Source organism: Chaetura pelagica, unplaced genomic scaffold (assembly GCF_000747805.2).
Source record: "Chaetura pelagica isolate M959 unplaced genomic scaffold, ChaPel_1.0 scaffold630, whole genome shotgun sequence".
Classification (NCBI taxonomy): Eukaryota; Metazoa; Chordata; class Aves; order Apodiformes; family Apodidae; genus Chaetura; species Chaetura pelagica.
The window spans coordinates 391,304-414,795 of NW_009951855.1; the positions used below are offsets into that span (position 1 = coordinate 391,304).

The 23,492-nt window shown below is 36.2% G+C and overlaps 1 protein-coding gene across 1 annotated transcript in view; it reads left to right on the forward strand.

Annotated features, from left to right (window-relative positions):
• Positions 1 to 23,492, forward strand: part of CACNA1D (calcium channel, voltage-dependent, L type, alpha 1D subunit) — a 154,843-nt gene that overhangs the window by 73,626 nt on the left and 57,725 nt on the right. The window contains exons 8-20 of the mRNA XM_009993306.1: positions 2,475 to 2,644; positions 5,782 to 5,859; positions 10,283 to 10,370; positions 11,086 to 11,112; positions 13,191 to 13,351; positions 13,937 to 14,162; positions 14,305 to 14,512; positions 15,768 to 15,888; positions 16,901 to 17,015; positions 17,749 to 17,818; positions 18,448 to 18,517; positions 19,305 to 19,449; positions 20,910 to 21,039. Of these exons, the coding sequence (XP_009991608.1) occupies positions 2,475 to 2,644; positions 5,782 to 5,859; positions 10,283 to 10,370; positions 11,086 to 11,112; positions 13,191 to 13,351; positions 13,937 to 14,162; positions 14,305 to 14,512; positions 15,768 to 15,888; positions 16,901 to 17,015; positions 17,749 to 17,818; positions 18,448 to 18,517; positions 19,305 to 19,449; positions 20,910 to 21,039 (1,609 nt within the window). The remainder of the gene's footprint in view (positions 1 to 2,474; positions 2,645 to 5,781; positions 5,860 to 10,282; positions 10,371 to 11,085; positions 11,113 to 13,190; positions 13,352 to 13,936; positions 14,163 to 14,304; positions 14,513 to 15,767; positions 15,889 to 16,900; positions 17,016 to 17,748; positions 17,819 to 18,447; positions 18,518 to 19,304; positions 19,450 to 20,909; positions 21,040 to 23,492) is intronic.

Sequence of the window (23,492 nt, forward strand, 5' to 3'; positions counted from 1 at the left end):
CAGAGCTTAAGTCCACTTACCACAATTAATGTGGCATTTCTTAAGCCTGTCAGCTTCACAGGCTTCTTGACTTGAGTAGCAGGTTGATGACAGTGTGACCAGTTCAGGCCATTAGTCTAACCAGGTCAGTACCTATGCTTCCTACCCTGCAAAAAGCTTTTTCTTTCTGCCCTAGACCCAGCCTACACTCTCCATAGCCATGAAATGATGAACAACCAGCATAACAGTCATATTTCTCCTTTCAGGAGATCATCTCATGTCTCCGTGTATTCGTTGAAATATTCAAATACCTGGTTGTTTAAATGTCTTTGTCAGAAGCTTTAGAATGTGAAAGTCTCTTCCTCATCTCATCCCCATCATCTTTTTCAAATAGTTTCTTGGAAAAAGATGCTTCTGTGCTGCTAACAGGAAACTCATTATATTTCAGTTCCATTTAATCCCACTTTCTTATTTGTGGCATTTCAGTAACATATGTGTGTCTGAGGGTTGTCACTTTGACATAGTGATAGAAGAAAAATATTATAGAGCCAGACTCCTCCTTCCTGTAGAGAAAATGCAGTCTTTTAAGATGTTATACCTCCTTAAAAACAGTTTTTAAAAATAAAACTTTCAGATATCATAAACATTCAGCAGCACCATCGCATCTCCCACTACTAATAAATTGCAGCACCATTTATTGATGCTATGACCAACTTCTATGCTGTATTAAAGGGAAAGGTCATGGTTAGCTGAATATATAAAAACCTGTTTTTAATTCTCTGTGTGCAGCCATTTTAATGTAGAGTCAAAGTTAGAAGGTGGTTTGGTCACAGGAGAAGTGCTATTGAAAGTATCAGCTTTGCCAACTGTTTAGTTTTTAAATTGTTTCTCATTTCATATAAAAGCAGCTTTCACTTTACTTTGCCCACACAGATCACTTATCCTTCACCCTAATGAAGAACGTCTGAAGGACTTAGCTGAACAAAACACAAATACTTAGTGAAAGCTAGCAAGGCTTGTTATTTCTGATATTACCTTATGCCACCATAGGTCTTTTACTTTTCCACCATGCTTCCTGTGGAATAAGAGTCAAGAGTGTGTTGCCTCAATCAGATGTAAAGAACACTCTTTGAAACTCTCCTTGAGAGAAGCTTAAACCCAGCATTCCAGAAACCAAACAATTGCTTATGAGGTTGTCACATTTTCTGCCTTTTTCGTGTGTTTTAACAATCAATTATCCTTCAGAGAGATCTGTTGAGCTCACTGGCTTTCTTGAGCAGTTTTGTGAGAAGGTGGCCTTTTGAAGGACCTTGGCCTTGGATGCTTGGTGAAGAGCAGCAAATGCAAAGCAAGCACTGGCATTTTGACAATAAACACAGCTGCAAATTCATGAAATCACTATAGCCATTTTTTAGGTTTCATTTTAGTCCTATTGTAAGATTAACAAGTTAGCCAGAACCAGCTGAATTTTAAATAGTGAATTGGTGCATGGCTACAATGCAGTTCAAAGCCTCTTTGCCTACCCCTAGTTGTACATACTGATATTCAGGTAAACTGGCAAAGGTTTGACCCTTGTAGCAAAGGGAGGTATGTGTTTAGAGTTGTGTATTGCACCAGATGTTATAATAATGTTGCCATATGAAACGTGGTGCAAGAGTTTACTTGATAATTGTCTGGAGTCGTGTATCATTGAGGGAATAATAGATTCATGGGGTAATTCAGGTTAGAAGAGATCACAGTAGGCCATTTTATCTGACCTTCTTCTCAAAGAGCATGACTTAGTTATTTTAATTATCATACCATGAAAATTTAGGAATTAACCCAAATCACAAAAGTAAGCTACACAGTCAAATGTAGTCTTGAGACTGGGGCAACAAGACAGAGGGTTTCATTTCCATAAAAAGGATGTGTTTCTGGTCTGCGAGAACAGGATTTCCAGGTTGTGTTACCGAGAGCAACGGGGCAAACCATCCACATCTCAAACGACTCGTATGTCTGTGCAGTGTGTAATTAAGAAGTAGCTTATTAGGGGAATTCTTAGAAGCATGCAATTAAATAAGTATGTTTGGACATGGCCAATAAACCGTGGCTGGAAGAGGAAGGATTTTAGAACTGGCTGCCAGAATTTCCTTTTCATTGAAACTAATACTCACTTTTCTGAAATCACTTCATTACTGCCAGTCAATTTCTTCTTTTAACCTTAAGATAAAACTGATTTTAAAATATCTATAGAACAGCATGTAACTGAATGGGGATTCCTCTGTTATGGGAAATGTCAAGAATACTGCTTACTTTTCAATTAAATAAGTTCTGAAAGTTGTGATGTAATATGATAGGGATTTTTTTTTTTTTCAAAGAACCTCTCAAATCTGATATTGTTTATTCAGTTAGTTTTCTATGTTTGTGTGTTATTCTGCAATGTCAAGACCTAGGTCAAAATGCCTGAGAATTTGACAATCAGTATTTTTTTTTTCTGCTTTATCTGAATTTGATAGAGAATTTTCCAAGGAAAGAGAAAAAGCCAAGGCCCGAGGGGACTTCCAGAAACTACGTGAAAAACAGCAGCTTGAAGAGGATCTGAAGGGATATTTAGACTGGATTACACAGGCAGAAGACATTGACCCTGAGAACGATGAAGAGGCTGATGAAGAAGGAAAGCGGAATAGTATGTGTTCTTTACTCTGTGCTACTTCTGGGTGGGATAGTTTGACTCTTTTAATGATGTGAACACCAGAGTGAATGTAGCCCCTCTGATGTCATGTGCTGATTTCTAGTTTGCAAAAGTATTCGTTAGCAGAGCAATCATGTGAGTATTGATACTTAGTCATGAAAGGTAAATCAGAATCTTCCAACAAAATTCTACTCACAGCCATCCATTTACAAATCCTTGCCTGCACACAGTCATGACTGAGACTTAAAAAACTTGCTTTGTGTTCTGCAAAAAGTTAGTGCATATGAGCTACATGCTACTAAGTACCATTGCAAATTCTTAGTCAAGAAGAACGTGTGTTTGCCTGTTAGGTGCATGCAATAGAAAAAAGAATATAAAAAGCTTTAAAAATGCAACTGAAACAACAATCAGTAAATGACCTTGTGCTAATAGTGAGGATTTTTTTGAGTTTTGAAGTAGGGAAATGACATTCCAGATTGTCCTTATATTCAGGAAAGCTATATAAAATCTTATTACTAGATGTATTGAGTGTGGAATAAATGAAATCTTGTGGAACTTTTGTTTGACATTCAGAAATATAATTACCACTTAGTTGCAATGTGTGTGTTTGGCGATAGTGTAGAGTGTATTGTAATTTATGCTGCAGTGGTCCTCTAGAGCTTCTGGCTGGAGTCCTAATGTAAAAGAACAAGTTAGTTTTGTGATATTGCAGCAACTGTAGGAGGTATAATCAATTTCTCTATGTCAGCAATTTCGAGTAACAGCAGTATTTTAATAATTTAATAGAGGTGATTTTAGCCTCCTAGCCATGTTTGCATAGAGGCAGTTAAAATTTTCATGAGAACTTTTAGTGCTGTACATAAATGAGAACATGGATTAATAATGTGGTTTATGATTTAATACTAAACATAAGATTGAAGTCCAAATTTCAATATATATATACACTAATGATACATAGCACCTTATTATTCATGTGATGCTTCAGATAGTCATGATATTTATTCATTTAAATGCCATTGAGTATATATAAGAAAATGCATCTACAAGTGGTTTGTCAAAGGCAACTCAGAATATAATTTTCTGTGTTAAAATTCACATGATTACTGTTCTTATTCTTTCAATGCTGCTAATTTATTATGAACTGTTCTTTTAAACCACAGTACTTTTCAGAATTAGTAAAATAATTAAAATTACATGGTTTGCTGTTATCTGTTTTAAAAGTTATTTTGTGTTGCATATAGTTAAATTTTAAACAATCTTAATATTTTTCATTTCAGAATATTTCAGAATTTTATTAGTCCTTTAGGTTGCAATAAAAGCCGGGAATGAATTTGTGTTGCTGACTGAAAGAAAACAAGATGATTGTGTGAGAGGCTGGAATGCAACTTGTGGGTTGATGTTGATGCCAGCATCACCCAGAAAGGAATAATTTATGTCTATATGAGAACCTGTAGAAAAACTAGAGTTTTTATCTAGAGTAAAGAAGAAAAGCCAGGAAGTTCACTTACACTTGGTGACTGCTACTAATGTTGCATGGAAGGAATATGTAAACTGTTAGCTTGAGTATCAATATTAAATGCTAAGGCTAAGAAGTAAGATTGCACTTTTTATGGGGTAAATACAGATTGTGCAAGACTGCTGTGCAGAGCTGTAGGTGATTCTGACTTTGCCCAAAGTGTTGCACAGCCATGTGGTCAGCTCTGGTGCTGATGGACTTGGTTTCCAAGTCTGCAGGTGAAATCCCAGTAACTTTTTTTTTTACTGTTCAGGTTGGATGTTAATATGCTGTAGAAGGAGCATTTGCTCCAGCATTCCTTAAACAGCTTCTAGATCATATAGTTCTTTCATAAATCAAAAATATTTGTTTGCATAGTTGTGAAGTTCGAGGGAGCTTTTGGCTCTGAACTGTTAACTTAGGCATAATGTCAGGGAAAGTTAAAAGGAGACTTGCAGAGTGAAAATAGGAAAAGGAAAGTAATTAAAAGAACTTTAAAACAAATCCAAATAATCTATCTTCAGGCATGCATGTGTATTTTGAATGGAAACTCCCAGTAAAGAGGCAATCTCTTAGCACTCCTATGAGTTTCTGCTCATGTGCTTGAAGCTGTGTGGCTTGGAATTTAATTTTTAATATCAGCTGCAACAGGGTGCAAAGGAGGAAGAGCTGCTGAATTTCCCCACCTCCTTGCAATTGAGTCATGCTCTGCTGCATATCCTGTTGCGTGGGGGGGTATGAGAGACAGCACAAATTATCTATCCAGTTATTCCTTGAGCAGCTTTTGGGCTAGGAGCATGGTTAGGATAATGACATATCTGTTTGGAAGTGAGGTAGAATTTGGCTAATTAACACAAAGTTAATAATCTTGACCAGTAAGCTTCAGAAAAAATTTAGTCCAAGTATTATACTGGTGGTGTGTTTCTAGAACTGCCTTTGAAGCATAAGGTAGGCCTGGTTGCACAAATAGGCAGAATAATCATTGGCAGGCTTCTAGGCAGCTATGTCACTGCTTTGAATACCTAAACCTCTGGATGATGAAGATTTGTGGTGATGGGAGATCACCATAATGCTCTTTAATCACATGGAAGAGCTCTGGCTTTAGGATAGAGAATGGCAGAAAAATGCACAGGTTTCAAAGGCAGGTAAATTGGTCATTAATAGCTGCTTACGTAATTCTTTAAAAATGTAGTTTAGGTTCCTGCAACCAAAACATTTTAATATTTCTAACTAGAAACGTCACTAATTTATATATTAACTTCCTGTATTTGCACCTCTCTGCTGCTGGTAGTGGGCAGGTATTCAGTGTGCTTGAATAACGGGATACCTTTTAACTGCTAGAATCGTAAATATGCCTTCCGTGTAAGTCTTAAGTCTTTATTATGAACCAATACCCAGTTACCCCGAAGTCAATGAAAAAACTTCCACGGACTTGAAAGCACTGCAAATTTAGCTCAAAATGCGAAAATCGGTGAGAGGTGAGGGATTTATTTCTGATTAGTTATGCCGACGGTAATTTAAAGTTATTTTGCCTAACGTTGCTTGTGTTGTATATATGGACACGTTTTTATTTTTTGCGTTGCAACTGCTGCCATCTACTGTGTAAATGCTGGGATTACTTGTACTTGTCACGAAGGGGTTACATTGGCTGACTTAATGGAAGAGAAGAAGAAAAGCAGACTTAGTTGCTTTGGCCGTTCTTCCAATAAACATGGTAAAACATGGTCTGATTTGCAGTTGAACTTTCTTTTGTGCCAATACTGCATTTGATGTGTTAGCTTTTGGAAGCACATATTGTATGCATTTTCTTTAACCAAGGCATATATAACTTCAGCATGTAGACACTTGTGCATGCAGTTCTGCTCTTTAAGTGCATGTCTGAAATAGACTGGTACTGCAGTGTACTCTTAAATCCATTTGAATTCCACGGAAGTGTTTTTGTGACTGTTCTTGTAGAAGTGTATTTAAAGTTCTGATGTGAATAACTTAATCGTAGTATTTTATAGGCTTTATAATGGATCATGGTGTAAACTTAGATCAGTATGACAATAATATTTACTGTTTATTTCTGATAAGTTTACTGTAGAATCTAACAAAACATAAGCTTTTACTGTATCTCCTCTTGTTATTGATGGTTTTGTTTCTGTAATTTGTATTTTATTCAATTTCTTTCCTACCCACAATGGAGTTGGACAGGCATTTCAGAGTATGGTAGTTATATTCAAATCTACATCTTTTTAATACAGGCAAACACATTGATTTGACATAATCACAATTGTAGTAATTAGGAGATCCAATTTTAATCCTTCCTGTGATAAAGTTATTGGAGCAAGTGACTTCCTTGCTGTCCTAAGAATCATTGTTGTGGCTCAGACTGAGGCTGACAAAGTTGATCCAGTTACTTTAGATAATGCAGACTTGATGGACTCTTTCTCTACATATAGAAATTATTTGAAATTATGCTTGAAATTATTTGTGTAATTGTTACATATATTGTGAAAATAAGATTAATTTGCAATGATCATGTTGCCTCTTTGGGGTTTTTTGTTGTTGTTGTTCTGATTCCCTATTTAACTGCCTCAAAGGTTTGGTGTAAAGGATTCAGAAAAAACATACTGATTTGAGAAAGAACTAGGAGAATGCTGGAGCTCATGGAATTGGTTGGATGTTATTAGCAGACAGAAGATGAATTTTACAAAGTTGATCCAAAATTTTGTCAGTACAGTACCTTTTAAAATAATTTTAAGATTCTCTCCAGTAGCTGTTATGGATTATCTGAGTAGCTGTGCAAGTGACTCCACTTCTGCAGCTCTCTTCCTTGAGCACATGTAACCAGAAAGCTACACAAGGTGCATCAGTGCAGAGATGAGGTAAACCTGTGGATCAAAAACACATGGCTGAAGTTGAACCAGATTAAAATATTGATGCACTTTTAGGAGGAAAACCTTTCCAACAATAATACTTGCCACCACAGTTCAATAATTCAGGGTGTGATTTCTTGATTCTACAGTGACACTAAATTGTCATATTGCAGGATTGTGGAATTTATTTCTTCCAACTCCAGTTGGCCAGGACATATAAATGCTGAGGGACACTGACTTGCTCTTAGCCAGGCATTAGTTAAGTTGTGTCCTAGAGTGGAGTTTGAAATCAGTGTTCCAAAAGCTGAAAACTTGTTTAGAATAAATAGTGAACATTAAAATATGAGGAAAACAATCCATTTTCTTATCTGCAGAAATAAAATGTAATAGTTTATATGTTTGACCTGTTTTCTATATACTCAGGAAAGCACTAAGCTGCATGCTCTATGGGTTGTTAATATTGCCTAATGCAAGCATTCTTTTGTTTGAAACCCATTATCATTGAATATATAATTGAATACTGATGCTATCTAGAAATCTAGATAATCTTTCCAGAAGAATGCCAGTAAAATAAGGGCAAAAGGTGAATAAAAGAGAAACATTGGAATTTCCTTTTGAATACTGGAGTGCCAGTTTCATGATCTCAAAGCTGGCCTTGCTAAAATCAGATGGTCTTTCAAAAGTTCACCCTTTGTGCTGTGCTTTGCCCAAGAAACACTGCCCTTAGAACGCTATGGTCATGAAACTGAGTCTTTTCAAGACTTGCCAGGTTGCTTGCATTAGTGAGAGTGGCTGTGGTCATGCAGTGCTGTTGCTATTTTCTTCTGGCTAAAGATTTACTGACTTGCTAGCATTGCTGCAGCTGGACTTCCACATGGTGCCTTTCTCAGTACTTCTGTTGAGTTTTTCTAGTGGCATATAAATTACAGCATAACAATAGCTGAGTTTCTCATGTAAACTGAACTGTCTGTAGTTGTTTTTTAACTCTTCTGTTTTTGTAATGCAGCACCTGCAAGTCACTAATAGAGTTAGAGCAATAGCCCTGTAATAGTAACATTCTGGCTGTATTTAATAATTAGCAGGTCTGGCATTGGCTTTGCTAAAGACAAAGATTATTTTTTTTTTCCTTGGTACTTTGTTTTTCTTCATGCAGTCAAGTTGAAAAAGGGCTGGAATTTCTTTCTGTGGGTTAATGCATCAAGTCTGGGTAGACTTGAATTAAAATGATATTACTTTACACTTTTAAAAAATATTTGTCATGTATTAAAACAAGTATCATTTTTGTGACACTTTATGAGGAACTGGGTTCTATGTACTGCTTTTAGATGAGGGAAGGGCTGATAAATTTCAAACACAAGTGTGAAACACCTTGTACATCTAGTGCTTGCAAATGTGGGCCTAGATCTGTTTTCATGGCAGTTCTTAATAACAGTGTATGAAACAAGACTTCTGCACTCATATTTTGCAGTTGTCCATCACAAGTGCTAAAATATTCATTGTTATGTGGCTGTGATGTTGTGCTTCCTAATAGCATGCAAGTCACCCAGCACAAGATAATTTCAGTTCTTTACAAGACAGGGAAAATTCCTGCATTTATTGCAAAAGACCCTGGCATTTTAAAATCTATTAGTTCTGGAGATCTGAAATTAGGTCTGAAATAGTTTCGCAAATTTTTTTTTCTTCAATATTTTAAAAGTTTAATACTTGTATTTGGGGTACCATCAAAGATTGGACATTTTAATTTGGAATGAAATTCCTTTTGAACTCTGTGACTGAGCTGTGAAGTTCACACAAGACTAGCAATATTAATTTTTTAAAACTGATTTATAGAGAAGCATTATATTATAATTGTGGCATTTTCAGGTGCTAATCAGGAATTTTTCATATATAAAGCAATTACAGTAAAATTTTAAAACAATCATCAAAACAGAAGAACCTTGTGAAAGAAGGTTTTGCTGTGCTTACTGCCTGAAGTGCCTTGTTTATTCAAACACTTGCATGGACATTTTGGATTGATCTTTGTTATGCCAACTCTGTGTTTAACATTTTATGTACCTGGGGACTTATATTTATGGGGACAGATTCTCAGCTGTTGCAAATATTTCCTGAACATCTAGCCTGAAGAGACCTGTCAGCCTCTCGACTTGGATGGAATTGATGGGCATGAAAACCAAAGTACCCTTTGCCACTTGCACATATCTCTGTGTTAGTGTTGAGGCAATACAGAGGCTGTGAAGAGAAAGTTCTTATTTTGTACCTGGTCTGTACACAAATCAGAAGATTCAGGGTCTGATTATCAAGTTTCACTTATATTAAGATGTGTGTAATTAAGCCTGCTTTAAGCCTCCTTTAGAATATCAAAATACTGAGACTTCCCCAACAGAAACAGGCATTGCTGCCCTTCGGCAGCACGATTGTCTTGCAGACACAAAAGCAGTGTTCTCCTCTAGAATTAGTGAGAACTTTGTTCATAGTTTCCTAACACCTTTTCATATATGTTGTCGTCCTCCTTTATTTCAGTTATTTTGAAGATAAATAGTGATAACCAACCTGCAGATGAGTTCTGCCTAAAACCCTGTTAGCTACAATGGCTAACTATTCAGTAATGGTCCCCTAGATGTAATCCACTGTGTAACAAATATAATAATCCCCTTTTTGTTAGTAGCAACTCTCATCATCCTTTGTAGTACCCCTCTGCCATTTCCAGTGTTCTTTCTTGTCTGCTCATATAGTATTTGCAGGCACAATTACTTCCTAGTACCTTGCCTTTGATCATTCATAAGGGAAGTAAAAGCACAGAATGGTCAATATGACCAGAATGTCATAGATAGATACTATTTTCAAGAAAACTTAGATGATATTTCTTGGACTTAGTGAGTGTGTTAACAACACTTAAGCTGATAAGCATCTCTGAAGTGATAACAGAACATTTCTCTCTCTCAAAATGAACGCTCACAAAATATAGTTCAGGTTGATTTCTTTACTAGGGGTAGCCTGCTTCGTTCACAAAACTCCTCTTGATTTCATAGTGCATTTTCAACAGTTATGTTTAATCCTTTAAGAGAAGCAAAAAAAGAAATTATATGCTCTGGAATTCTCTGTGCTTTCTTTTGTCACAAGAGGAGGACTGATGAAGTGTCTGACTTCATCTGCTGCTATTCCTCAGATCTTCCAAGCTCTCATTAGACCTGCAAAAAGTGGAGGCAGAACAGGAGATGGCATTGTGTGCAGGGCCTTGCTTGGCTATCACTTAAAGCAGTTTCTGTCTCCTAACAGCAAGCATGCCCACCAGTGAGACGGAATCCGTCAACACAGAGAATGTGAGTGGAGAAGGAGAGAACCCAGTATGCTGTGGGAGTTTATGGTGAGTACACAGACTGTTCTAGAGTAACTATTCCATCACCTCAAAATTGAAAAGAATAATTCGTTCCTCACTGTTTATTTAGCCAAAACTGCTTTGAAATAGTCAAGCTTTGTGTGATACTTGGTGTTTTTTTTGGCTTTCAGTAATTTAATATTAGACCAATTGTTACAGCATTAAAAGTACTCCTAAAAATTTTAAAGGTAAGATATAAAACAATTCAACTTATCTTTTGGTGGATTAATGTTTTCCTGAAAGCTTTTATAAAATATAATTAAGAACCAAAATAATAAGAAAAGAATGGAAGCCCCTTCTGATGTGTAAAATGAAATATTTTCTGTTAAATATTGCATGATTTAGATAATATGTGGTTTTTTAGGCAATAGCTGAATGTAAGGGAGTATTTCTATATCCCATAGTGTTCACTAGGTATTTTGCTCAGATTTTCATGACTTCCAGGCAGACTTTACATGAGCATTTTATTTGCTTAGTTTCAAAGGAGATTTTCTTTCACTTAGAAACTTTTAAAGCTTTAAGAATGGTATGTCAGAAAAATAAATAACGGACTGTAGAACTTCAGCATTCATGATGAATTTTAAGAGCTTGTTTGTATGTATATGTAATTTCAATGTATTGATTTTCAGAATTCTAAAGAGAACAAATTTGTGTTAATTATTTTCTCCACATTCTTAAAAATGTGTTTTACTTTTTTTTCTAGTCAAGCCATCTCAAAATCCAAGTTCAGGTCAGTATTTTCCTCTCTATTAATCACTCTCTTTTCTTGTGACTATTTGCATCGCATGATAACCTCATATTTTTTCTTTATTTACTAACATTACATTTTTCTGCATTTTACTGCAAATTCTTCCTTACAGTTACTAGTGAATTACAGAAATAAGTATCCATGAACACTTGGAAATCAAACTCCCTGATTTGCTTTGCTGATATTTATGGTTCTCTCTTAACTTACTAGAGGCATTTGGGAATATGAGTTTCTATTTTCAAGTATGATTACAAAAGGGAAGTGGTATAAGCATAATTAAGAATGAAGTGGGTGTGCCAGTACAAAATCCATCAGTTTCTTAATTTTACAGATTTATAGGGCATATATTTAGTAGTTAGAAAGGACAACTGCAAACACAGAAGAGATACGTCTTTCTGTTTAAGAAAGTTTAGATTACTCAGTGAAGGAACAAAAAATTAGCTATGTGATTTAAGGTGTAAGTAAGCATTAGGTAGACTTAGTGAATTGTGAAGGACAAAGACACTCGTACTGTTGCAGACAACTCACAGAACAAATATTTTCTGCAGAAAATTTTCAGTCACAGAAAGAAACAGTAATGAAAATTTGACAACATCTGGCATTAGCAGTTTGGGCAACTTCTAGAATAATTCCAGCTTTTTAATACTACTAAAACTGATCTCCATGCTGGATGTTATATCAAGTGATTCATTGGTAACAGCAGTGTGTTCTCCCTGCAGCAATGAAGAGCAGCATACCCAGGTTTATTCTACTAGCCTTACTAGCTCTAATGACCGGTTGCAAGCAGTTGGAATGAACTTGTGTTCCCTTTGAATAATTTCTTTTTTAAGATGATGATCTCCCAGGCAACAGTTATCTTTTGGTTTTTCTACACAGATTTTTTTCATGTGACACTATGACCAAGCTTAATTTTGTCATCCTTTTGAGACAGCAAACTGGTGACAGCATATAAGAGTATCTCACTCTGCTGAAATCAATGGGACAGCTGGCCATTTAGAATGGTAGTGATTACACAACTAACTTTTAAGAAGTTTCATTATGTCAACATTTGCTCTCAGGGAGAAAAAGCACTTTGAAGAGCAGTTGGCTTTGCAATGCCACGAAAACCCTACTGTATCTGCTCTTCTATCTCTATAAGGATCTGCAGATTCAGAGATCTCATCCCATTACATTTAAAAAAAGGCTGTTTTACCTACCCAGGGAGTGAACCATCCTGGTGATGGCCATGGACAAAGTGCTGTTTAGCAGAGGATTGGCATTATGACAATGTGCTTGAATATTGTATTGATTTAGGTCAGGAGAGAATATTTTTTCTTTATATGGTTAGAATACTGCAAAGGCTTGAAACATCTTTGTGCTGATATCTGAAACCAGTGTTAATTTCCATTACTGCAAGTACAGATTTAAGGTACATTATTTTAAGATTTTAAGCTTGGTTAATGCTTGAATGTAGTGCCAACCTCAGTTATATTTAGGGTGGTGTTATTGAATATTGGTTCTATTTTCTGAACCAAATTTAAGGCATTTCTTATTTTATTTGTGCTAAATACAAAACCTGCTAATTCAGACACTAAAAGTATTTAAAAATTCACCTAGTTATTTGCAAAAATTTTCAAAAGCCACAGTTCTGTGTCTTGGTGCTGCCAGAAGGGCTGCACTGCCCTTCCCCTGTCTCAGCCACTCATTCTTCTTGCTCTTGCTGTGATACATTAATACAGAAAACTGGATCAGGCAGCTAACCATCTAAAATCAACTCAGAAAGAAATTGTTTTCCACCAGTCAGTTCTCAGGTCTGGCTCACTTCATTAGGGCTAGTTTTGGCACAAGGGAAAGAGGGGGTCAGAAAAAGGGAATCTAAAAAAGGAATAAAAAATTAGCACTCACTGGTCTGTGGCTGCTAATAATTTACACAACTATCTAAAGTTTTGTGCACATATTTATAAATATGCACCTGCTCACACATACATACTCGCACTATGTGTTCTGCACAGAAGAAACCCTCCTTAACTCCATGTGTGTTTTCTGTATAATAATAAATTTGTTTTTATTTGAACTTTCAGTCGACGCTGGCGTCGCTGGAATCGATTTAATCGAAGAAAATGTAGAGCTGCAGTAAAATCTGTCACATTTTATTGGCTTGTTATTGTCTTGGTCTTTCTGAACACGTTAACTATCTCATCAGAGCATTATAATCAACCTGACTGGCTGACCCAGATCCAAGGTACAATCAGAAAGTATTTGTCCTGTTTTTGACTATCGATATTTGCATTCTCTCAGTGGCTACTTTTGTACTTTGCCATTTTGTTGCTGTTTGCTGTCCTGAAGGATATTCAGCCAAACTGAAGGGAGATACAAGAAATGATTGAATGTGTTTTGTTTCCACAACTGTAACACAGCTTCATGGAGTACCAGCAAAAAACCAACAACACTAAATTATAAATACCTGTACTTCTGTTGTTAAACAATGCTTGAAAGATGAGGAAGGCAATGGTAGCTGGCACAGCAGAACAAGGTGTGTTGCTTAAGTTAAAGTGTGAACTCAAGCTGTGAGTTGGAAAGCTGTGAGCTGCACAACGTATCGAAGAGAAGAATAGTTGACAGGGAGCAGGAAGCTTTGCATCCCTGTGTAACTGTTGCCACTTAGGCATCAACCACAGCCCAACGTAAAAATCATACTTGAGTCTTAATCAAAAGCCCGCAAACTTGTATGGAAACTATAGTACTAATTTGCTAAAATAAAAATGGAATCTTTGAGACAAGTCAGGAATGTATTTTTTAATTTATTTTTTTTACATATTTTTTCCAGATATCGCAAATAAAGTTCTCCTGGCTTTATTCACCTGTGAAATGTTAGTAAAGATGTACAGCTTGGGCCTACAGGCTTATTTTGTTTCTCTTTTTAACCGTTTTGATTGCTTCGTGGTTTGTGGTGGGATTGTTGAAACCATTTTGGTGGAGTTGGAAATTATGTCACCACTTGGGATTTCAGTGTTTCGCTGTGTTCGTCTCCTGCGTATTTTTAAAGTAACAAGGTAAGATTAACTGATACTGCCAACATTAGGGACAGCTGAATGGTGATCAGCAACTCTTTAGTAATACTTCATCTTGCACTGCTCTGTTACTGTTTTGTTTGGGGGTTTTTTTGTGTGTTAACACACGCGTTTTAATTTATAGGCACTGGGCATCCCTGAGCAACTTGGTAGCATCCTTGTTAAACTCAATGAAGTCCATTGCTTCACTGTTGCTTCTGCTTTTCCTCTTCATCATAATCTTCTCGTTGCTTGGAATGCAGCTGTTTGGAGGCAAATTTAATTTTGATGAAACTCAAACAAAACGGAGCACCTTCGATAATTTTCCACAAGCTCTTTTAACTGTATTCCAGGTAACTTTCTTTCATCCCGTATGAGATATTTTACCTTAGATGATCAACAAAACTGTTTAAGTAAGCATGTTGCTTGAAAATAAAATCACAAATACTATTTATTCAGTTTACTTTTACTAGCATTCTGCTCATTAAATTCAGTACTCTGGTAACTGCACCATTTGTACCATTTGTTTAATTTATCTATGAAAAATAGGTGTCATATTACCTCACAAAATTAAATTTTCTTTCTTCAAATATGCAACTAGAAGAAAAGGTGGAATGTTAATTTTACTTTAATAAAATTATTTTCTTTAACTTCATCAGTTATAAAATATTCAGCTCTCCCCAAGCAGCAAAAAATAAACATTGCAAGAGAGCGTATTTGCCTGTATGTCATGCAACTTACTATAATATAAAAATAAGCATAAATTTCTTTAAAGAGACACTATCAGGTTTATAAAAAATTTAATGCAACTTGCCTGTTACTTGTGAAAAGATAGGCCATGCTTACAGTTCTCACTATTTAATTATTTATTTTAATCTTCCCAGTTTGGATACTGGAATTAAACTATTTGGTTTCATCTTTATATCAGTTTTCACCTTCAGCTTTGCTCATAAACAAACCACCAGTTTCATCTGGTGGTTGCCCAGAGCAAACAAAATTTTTCCTTATAATTTTAACATAAGAAAATCTTAATGAGGAAGCTCTGTCCACATTTGATCTGACAATGCTCCTTTAAAAAATAAAGGCTCTATTGACAAACTCAACTGAGTTGGATTTTGTTCAGATTATAGGCAGCCAGTCCCTTTTAAAACTTAAATTGGGTAGATCAGTTTGCAGAACTAACAAATAGCATGCACTAGAAAAGATTTGTGGCCAGTATTTCAAAAAAAGAGAATCTTGAAACATACACAAACTTGATTTTCAAGAGTGGTGAACATTTGCAGGCATTACTACATAGGTGGCATTATTGAAAGTCAGCACTTTTATTTTTGCGTGGCAAAATAAATAAAATTGTAAGCTTTTCTTTTTGTTATTTTTGCCTTTGAAGTTCAGTTATGTAAATGCATAGCTTAAAATAAAAGCTAGCAGAATTAAACTCAAGCTTTCAGGAGATGCTTATTTAAATGGAAATTTAAATTGTGCAGGAAAAGGTTATGGTATTGCTTATGTATAGAGAAGGTCAGCCTTATTGTGTATTGTGGTCAGAGGAAATTTATTTCTCTATAGCTCTGTTGATGTAGAGTTACTAATAATCTCTCTACTTCTTAGATTCTAACAGGTGAAGACTGGAATGCTGTTATGTATGATGGCATAATGGCATATGGTGGCCCATCATCGTCAGGCATGATAGTCTGCATATATTTCATTATCCTCTTCATCTGTGGTAACTGTATCCTTTGCACTCACTGCAGACATCTCCAAATGGGGCTGTGTGCCAGGGATATATGCAAAAGTTATCTGGGAGGGAGTAAATTCCAGTGGCCCTGCAAGCACTTTCTGCATGTGCTAAATCCTTTAGGCAGACTTTTCTTTGTACACCCTTTCCCTAATAAGATTCCAGTGATCCCTGCATCCATTTCCAGCCATCACAATGGCAGAAACCAGAGAATTTTTTCTTTCTTCCTTCAGTGGAAAGCAGCCTTATTCTATCTGCTTATCTCTATTTGACATCTTTCCCTCTGAAAGTGCTCGGATGTATTCTCATCTACATGGCACTGATGTCCTGCTCCTTCTTTTGATGCCTGACACAGCCCTGTTAATTCTGACACACAGTGAAGCCAGTGATCCACAGTGAAGCCAGTGATCCACAGTGCAAGGACCAGATGAGAGAGATCTGCATGGAAGAATGTTGAGTCAGTTAGGATTAAGTCTGCTAAAACATTCCCCTTTCCTGCCTTCAGTGTACTGGAAGGACCTCTGTGGCCCCATGTAGCAACAGAAACTAGTGTCATTCTCAGATGATCTTTAAAGGTCATAAAAGGGCAAAAACTTTCTATTTTCTGTACTATATGATCTAGATTGTTGTGGACACAGAAGATACTACATTATAAAAATGAATTTTTTCAAATGCCTGAACAGTCTTCACTTTTAATAGACAGTTTCATATTTGAAATTTTCTCAGACAAGCATAAAGTTGAATTTATTTTTTTTTTTTCCTTTAAATATGTCAAGTATTCTGCTGTTTTTAAATCAGTGACCCTAATGGATCTTTGCTCATTTTACACCATGTATTAATCTAGTCCATTAAATAAGTGTTCTTTGCACCAAGCTTCAGCATCACAAAATTCTACGCTGTAGGTTGGGAACTTGTGTTTTGTATCTCTCATGTTGGCAGTGTTTATGCTGATAATAAATCAAACAAGTACAGTAAGGCATAATGTCCTTAAAATGGTTTGAAATAGATATCTTGCTAAACGTCTTCTTGGCCATTGCTGTGGATAACTTGGCAGATGCTGAAAGTCTAAATACAGCTCAGAAAGAAGAAGCTGAAGAAAAGGAAAGGAAAAAGAATGCGAGGTAAAGTAGCGTGGGGCGTTGAATAAGCAATAGAGGGAAGGAGGAGGGCACTGAATTATATCATAAGGATTTTCTTTTTATAAATCTCTTTACCATCTTCAAAATTTATTTGACTCAGGAAAAAAATAATGAGAGTTGACCTAGACATTGAAACAAAATGCAATTAGTATGATTTTAGATAAAAGTTGGTTAGTAATTGGGAAAATAGGGTGAATTAAGGACTTAATGATAAACCAACTGATATTTCAAGATTGCAGTGGTAGGATTTATTGCACAACTTGAACAAGAATGTATCTGCTGTTGGCAGTGCACAACTCCCTGTGGAATCAGTTCACTAAGCCTTATATAGACAAGAAGAAAAGCTTCCTTTCAGATCAGTACAGACCTATTGAAGTCAGTGCAAGTTGTTTGTATGAGTCCACCAGCACAGTTTATCCCTCCAGAAAGGACTAATGATCATGCATTGAATTTTTTAGGGATTAGCTACTGGAATTATAATTCAAAATTATAATCTTTTAAATGGATCATTGCATTCACATGCCATGGATTTTGATTGCTCTGACACCTGCAGTTGTGCAAACATTTTAAAACCTTGTAAAAGATTAAAATCTTTAAAAATCTTAATATGGCTTTAGGTATGCTCTCCTAACTTTTCATCAAACGGGTTTAGTTCACTTAAAATCTTCTGTTATTACATGACCTACTTCATAATTGTTCTTGTATTGTTTTGTAGAAAAGAGAGTCTGGAAAATAAAAAAAGTGAGAAGTCGGAAGGTGACCAAAAGAAGCCCAAGGATAGTAAGGTGTTTATTCTAAAAATTCTGTCTTTTCTAAGAAGCAGTTTTGCTATTTTTGCTAGGGAATACTTTTCAGAACTTTTGTGCATTGTACATCACCCCTGCATTATTTTCCAGGCAAAGGAAACTTAGTAGTTTTGATGCTTTGCATCCTCCAAAAATCTATTAGTCCAGAAATTCCTTATAATTTTAGAATATCTTGAGAAGTGAAATCTCTTAGAGATTGGAATAGTTGAGGTTAGAAGAATTTGATGTTATTTTAGGATTCTTGTGGGTATTTTGCCTGGTAAGCCCAATGGAGAGATTAGTGAATCATGAACTCTGACTAGAATGATAAAACATTCTTGGTAACTTTTACTAAAGGCTGTTGGTTATATTCACATTGTGACCTGCAAAGGCAGAAAAATGTAGATACCATCAAAACATCTTTTGAACATATGTACTAAATTTTCAAATCTTCTTTGTTCTCACAGTTCCCCTGTTTCAGAAAATTCAGACCCAAATGGGGATCAAACTCAGATAGGGATCACCTCTCTGACTTCAGAGGTGTATTTAGTTTGCTTTCTGTTAAACTTTATACTCCAAGCTGTATGTAAATTAATTTTTCTTCTTGTGCATCCCTTTCATTGCTGTAGGTGACAATCACAGAATATGGAGAAGGAGAGGATGAGGATAAAGATCCCTATCCACCCTGTGATGTACCAGGTATGTGTATACCAGTCAGAAGAAAAATACATTTAATCTTATTTGCTAAAATACCCTAAAATGGCTCTTGCTGAACATAGAATCAATTCCTTTGAAGTCGGTGAAGTTGTGCTCTGTTATCAGTGGATAAATGGGTCTGTAAGCTGCCAAGTATTATCTTTTCCTGCAGCTCCCTAGACAGTACCAACAGCCTGTCCGTTATTACTGGGAGCCTGGAGACTGCTGTGGTGATACTATGAATGAGAGAGCTAAACTTTTCTGAAATATTCAGCAAAAAAGGACATTCTGGGACTAATGATTTTAGTAAATTTTGTCTTGGCTTGTTCCAGTAGTAAGATACATTTACCTAAAAATCAGTTCTGTGTGGTTGGATAACTGTTGCAGCAATGTGCTCTACCTTTTGAGCACTTGGTGCTCAACCAGTTCCTGGGGCCCAGTGCCCCGACAGCACAGCTCAGGCGTGGACCCATGGGCAGGGGCTGAGCTTAGGAGGGGCTCCAGAGCACACGTGCAGGGGGTGTGGGTGGAGTCTCCAAGCAAGGCTGGTCAGGGCCAGTAAAGCCTATTAGTGCTCTCAGGACACTTATGCACACACCCATATATGCACAGAAATATAAGTCACAGCTATATGCACATTCATGTATTGATTCATAGATTTTTTAAAGCCATGCTATGAATACATGTTTCCTTTAAGCTGTATATATTTTAATACAACCTATGTTTTTATAGTTATGAACAAAACCTCAATGTTTTTTTATTTTATAGTAAAAAAGTCTTTAATTTAAAGTAGGTGAAGATGAAGAGGAGGAGGAGGAAGAACCAGAGGTACCAGCAGGCCCACGTCCCCGTAGGATATCGGAACTAAATATGAAGGAGAAGATCACGCCGATCCCTGAAGGAAGTGCCTTCTTCATCTTCAGCAGCACCAACCCGTAAATATTGTTTTGAAAAATACTGGTTTAGTCCAGCAAGGTTTAGCAGTGAAGGAACAGGTGTCCTTCCAGTGACATAAGGAATAAAACTCCAGTATCTTCAACAGGTTTCCTAAAATTTTCTGAATTACTTGGTAAATGAAAATAAGTTTATAAATATATTAATTGCTTCCCACTGTTGAAGATAATAGCATTTTGAACATGAAGTCTGTCAAGCCTTCACATGTCTGAAAACTACCCTTTAACGTATATGAGCTATTTAATATATTAGTTACTGGATATAAAAGCTGTGACATAAGATCTGAGCCTCTACATGACATAGGATTCCTAGTAACCCTAGAAACCTTTGTGGGGCAAAACAAATGAAGAAGGAAAAGAGAAAATTAGAGAAAAAAGGAGGAAGTTAGGAGAAAGGATGTATATATTGGGGTAACAGCATTTTCCTGATTCAAGCAAACACTGAAGATTAAGACAAATTATCTCAAATATCAAGAACTATAGTAGTTGGATTTTGAGGGAGACTAGAATATTTCACTGCTCCGTTTAACTCCAGAGCAGCTGAAGTTCTACACTGATGAAGAAAGCAAGCTTCAGTAGTCAGGAAAAGCCATGACTGGTTGTTGGATAGAAGTGAAGAAGTAAGCAAAATTTAATTCCTACAGACTGAACAGGGCTGTTACATGAACGTACAGCAATTTAATGAGCCATCCTAGGAGGGAGCTTGAGTTACTCGAAACAGGAGAGCACTGTCTTCTCTGTGGTAGAGAATAAATATTTATATATTATGTTATTATAATTAAGTTTAGAATATGGTGTGATGATCAAAATACAGTATTTTGGGCTTATATCTTGTTCTTTGCATGGTTTGTCCAAGGCTCTTCAGAATTTTTGCACAAACTGAAAAGAAAGCAATTCAGACAAGTAATTTTAAGAACATGTGCTGAATGCAAGAACATTTGGTTTGGTTGAACACATCCAGTTGCTTTTGGCCTCAACTAATGCTACATATTTTCGGGCCTCAACAGCCATCTTACTTAGCTAAGATAGACTATACTCAAATAATCTACTTAGTAACAGGAGAAGAAATTTTCCCCAAGGACCTTCTACAGCAGAATGTAGAGAACTTCAGTGTTAATGACTTATAAACCTGATTCTGCCTCTTTGCTGATTCAATCCTGAACCTACTTACTCTACCAGGTGCTCAGTAGCATTTGTAGTAACTTTTGGCTCAGTGACTCAAAGCATATGTACAGTTCCACTTCATGTTGTGTGGCTGAAACTTAGTAGGACTGGGTGCTCAATTTATTTACAGTTTTAGAAATCAGAGCAATAGCTTCAGCATTTGCACTGCTTTTTGCTGCTGATGGTTGCTCTGTGCTGGCAGAGTAATAGAAAACGTTGTATATTGGCCATCTGCTGAATTCTATTTGCACACGTGGTATGTTTTTGTGTCTCTTCAGAATTCGAGTGGGGTGCCACAGACTCATCAATCACCACATCTTTACCAATCTTATCCTTGTCTTCATCATGCTGAGCAGTGTTTCCCTAGCAGCAGAGGATCCAATTCGCAGCCACTCTTTTCGAAATAATGTAAGCCCCTTCAATTTTATGTCTGAAGAGAAATAGATCCTCACAGGATAACTATTCTTTGGGACTAGTGCCTGGCTTTTTGTTTTCAGTTTAAGAAACTTTCCTGTTCCTTTTTCAAGTCCTACATTTATATTTCTTTTGCTTTAAAAAGACCAAGTAACTTTATTTATGGAATATTATAGGTATTAGAACAATTTATTAGTTACATAATGTTTTCCTTTTCTTGGATATAAATATATCAGAATAAAATATGATCAAGCTGAGCATAATCTTTATAATTTTAATATTTTTTTTCATAATTTTCAGCTGGTGAGCCTGTTATGCATTTCCTGAATCATTCTTAGTGCCTCTCAGTTTTTTACATTGATTTAAAAATGCCAGTTAAAATGATCACTGTTTACAACGTTTGGAATAGGCTCTGACCTGTCTTCTCTTCTTCATTGAGTCCCTTATATGGTCTTGGGGAGCTCAGAGTATCACCCTGCTAGTGAGTGCATGGATTTGTGAGGAAATTATCTCTTCTTTCAAACAAGGTATTGCAGCTACACTAATGAGTTTGGTTACCACCACATTGGACCCAAAGATTCCTGGTGCACCCTATCAGAAACAAAGCAAGTTTCACTTTTTTTCTGAACTCACATGTAGCATGAGGATCAGAGTGTGCCCAGCCAGTCAAGTGCCATTTCAGCTTATATATAAACATGAAAATTTGGAAATTCTTCTGCATTATTTTTAAAATCTACTTATAGTAACAAAATATTTGGAAGAATATTAATTTCAGAAATGTCTCTATTATTCAATAAAAGTGTAGTTTCTGAGTAAACATCTGTGTTCAGATTCCTGGATCAAATTCCTGGATCCCCTTGGAGTTCTCTTGCTAGTGCCGGTGCAGCCTCTGGAAGTCCCCTTTTGGCTGTTGCCATTCTCTGAACATTTTCCAGTAACATTAGTAAAAACTAAAGAGCTAAAACTTTCCTGAAAGTTAAGAAGAGATCAAAGAACAAAGACACTTTTCATGTACTATTCAGCAGAGCTGTGTGCTTCCCTTATCCATAGCACTAGTCAGGTGAAATCTGATGAATAAATCACACTAATGGATTAGAAAAAGAGTTGATAGAGAATGCTGAAATTGTTATTGTAGAAATGACTTGAAGGGCTGGTTGATTGTTTTTTGCAACAAGAGGAGTACTAGGTAGCTAGACAGTGGTGGTAACTGAAAGGATAATTCCTATTTGGGGCACAGATAAAAAGTGTGATTTCAAGGGAAATTTCCCTCCTGTAAATATTCACAAATGCGTGAGACCTGCAGATTTTTTTTGTTACTGTCTTGAATGATTATGTTCCTTTAACTGGCCAGCTTGACAAGGGAATGAAAGTTTGCAAACTGAAATGTCTTTAAATATCTTCTTTTAACTCTAGAATTAATTCCTGACTGACTGATCTGTGTTGAATGGCTTTAATATTTGCCTATTTTTTCAGCTACAGCAAAGGACAGAAGGATATGACCTTCAACTGAACATGGGGGAAAAAAAATTCCTTTTATTTGCACTAATCTAGGAATGCTTTCTTTGTGCATTGTCTCTATTTAATTTCTCCTTCCCATTTTATTAGTTGCTGAACCACATGCAACCTGTTTCTGTGCACAACTGTTTGGTAGTTGAATTACTGGATCCTTTAAATTAGTGCTCTTCTGCAATCTGTGTCAATGGCTAAACGAGGTGCTAGCGGAATGGCCACCTTGAAAGGGTGAAATCTTGGTTGTAGTGAAGTGTATGTCAGTGCTCCTGCCAACAGCAGTGAGGTCAATATCACTTCCACAATCTTTTTAAAAGTTTACATATCACTCTGCAAGCTTGTTGTGGATTCCTTTAAATTTTCTACAACTAAATCACTGCCAAGAAAAAAAGAGTTGTAGTGCTAATTTTTAATAATTCAGTTATTTGTTAAGTTGCTTTCTGACACTCTAGCCCAGTCTATACAGGAACAGCACAATGTAGTAAAATGTAGAATGATGTGCAATCTAGAAGCATTGATAAAAGTGGTTCAGGTTTTTTTTATGCAGTACTTTGGTTTAAAAAAAATAATTTATTGTTAACAAGTATTTGTTCTTTGTGTATGATTCTGTATCTCTGCTAAAGGCTGAAAAAAGTACCTGTGAAAGCTGGTGGAGGAAAGTCTGAGAGGAAAGAATGTGTTGCTCATTGGGTCCTCTTAACTCCTTAGGGGTGAACTCTAGTTTCTAAGCACAGTGGCATCTGATAAATTTTTAATTAAATGTGATTGCACAGTAGCTGGAATTTTAGTCTACTTTGTCTAAATTCCCCATCTGCCTACTTAGATTAATCCAAGTGTTGTTGTTCATATGGTCTAAATTGTAAAAAAAATATTAATAGATGGATTTCTCACTGTGGCACATATTATACCTTGCAGATACTTGGTTACTTTGACTATGC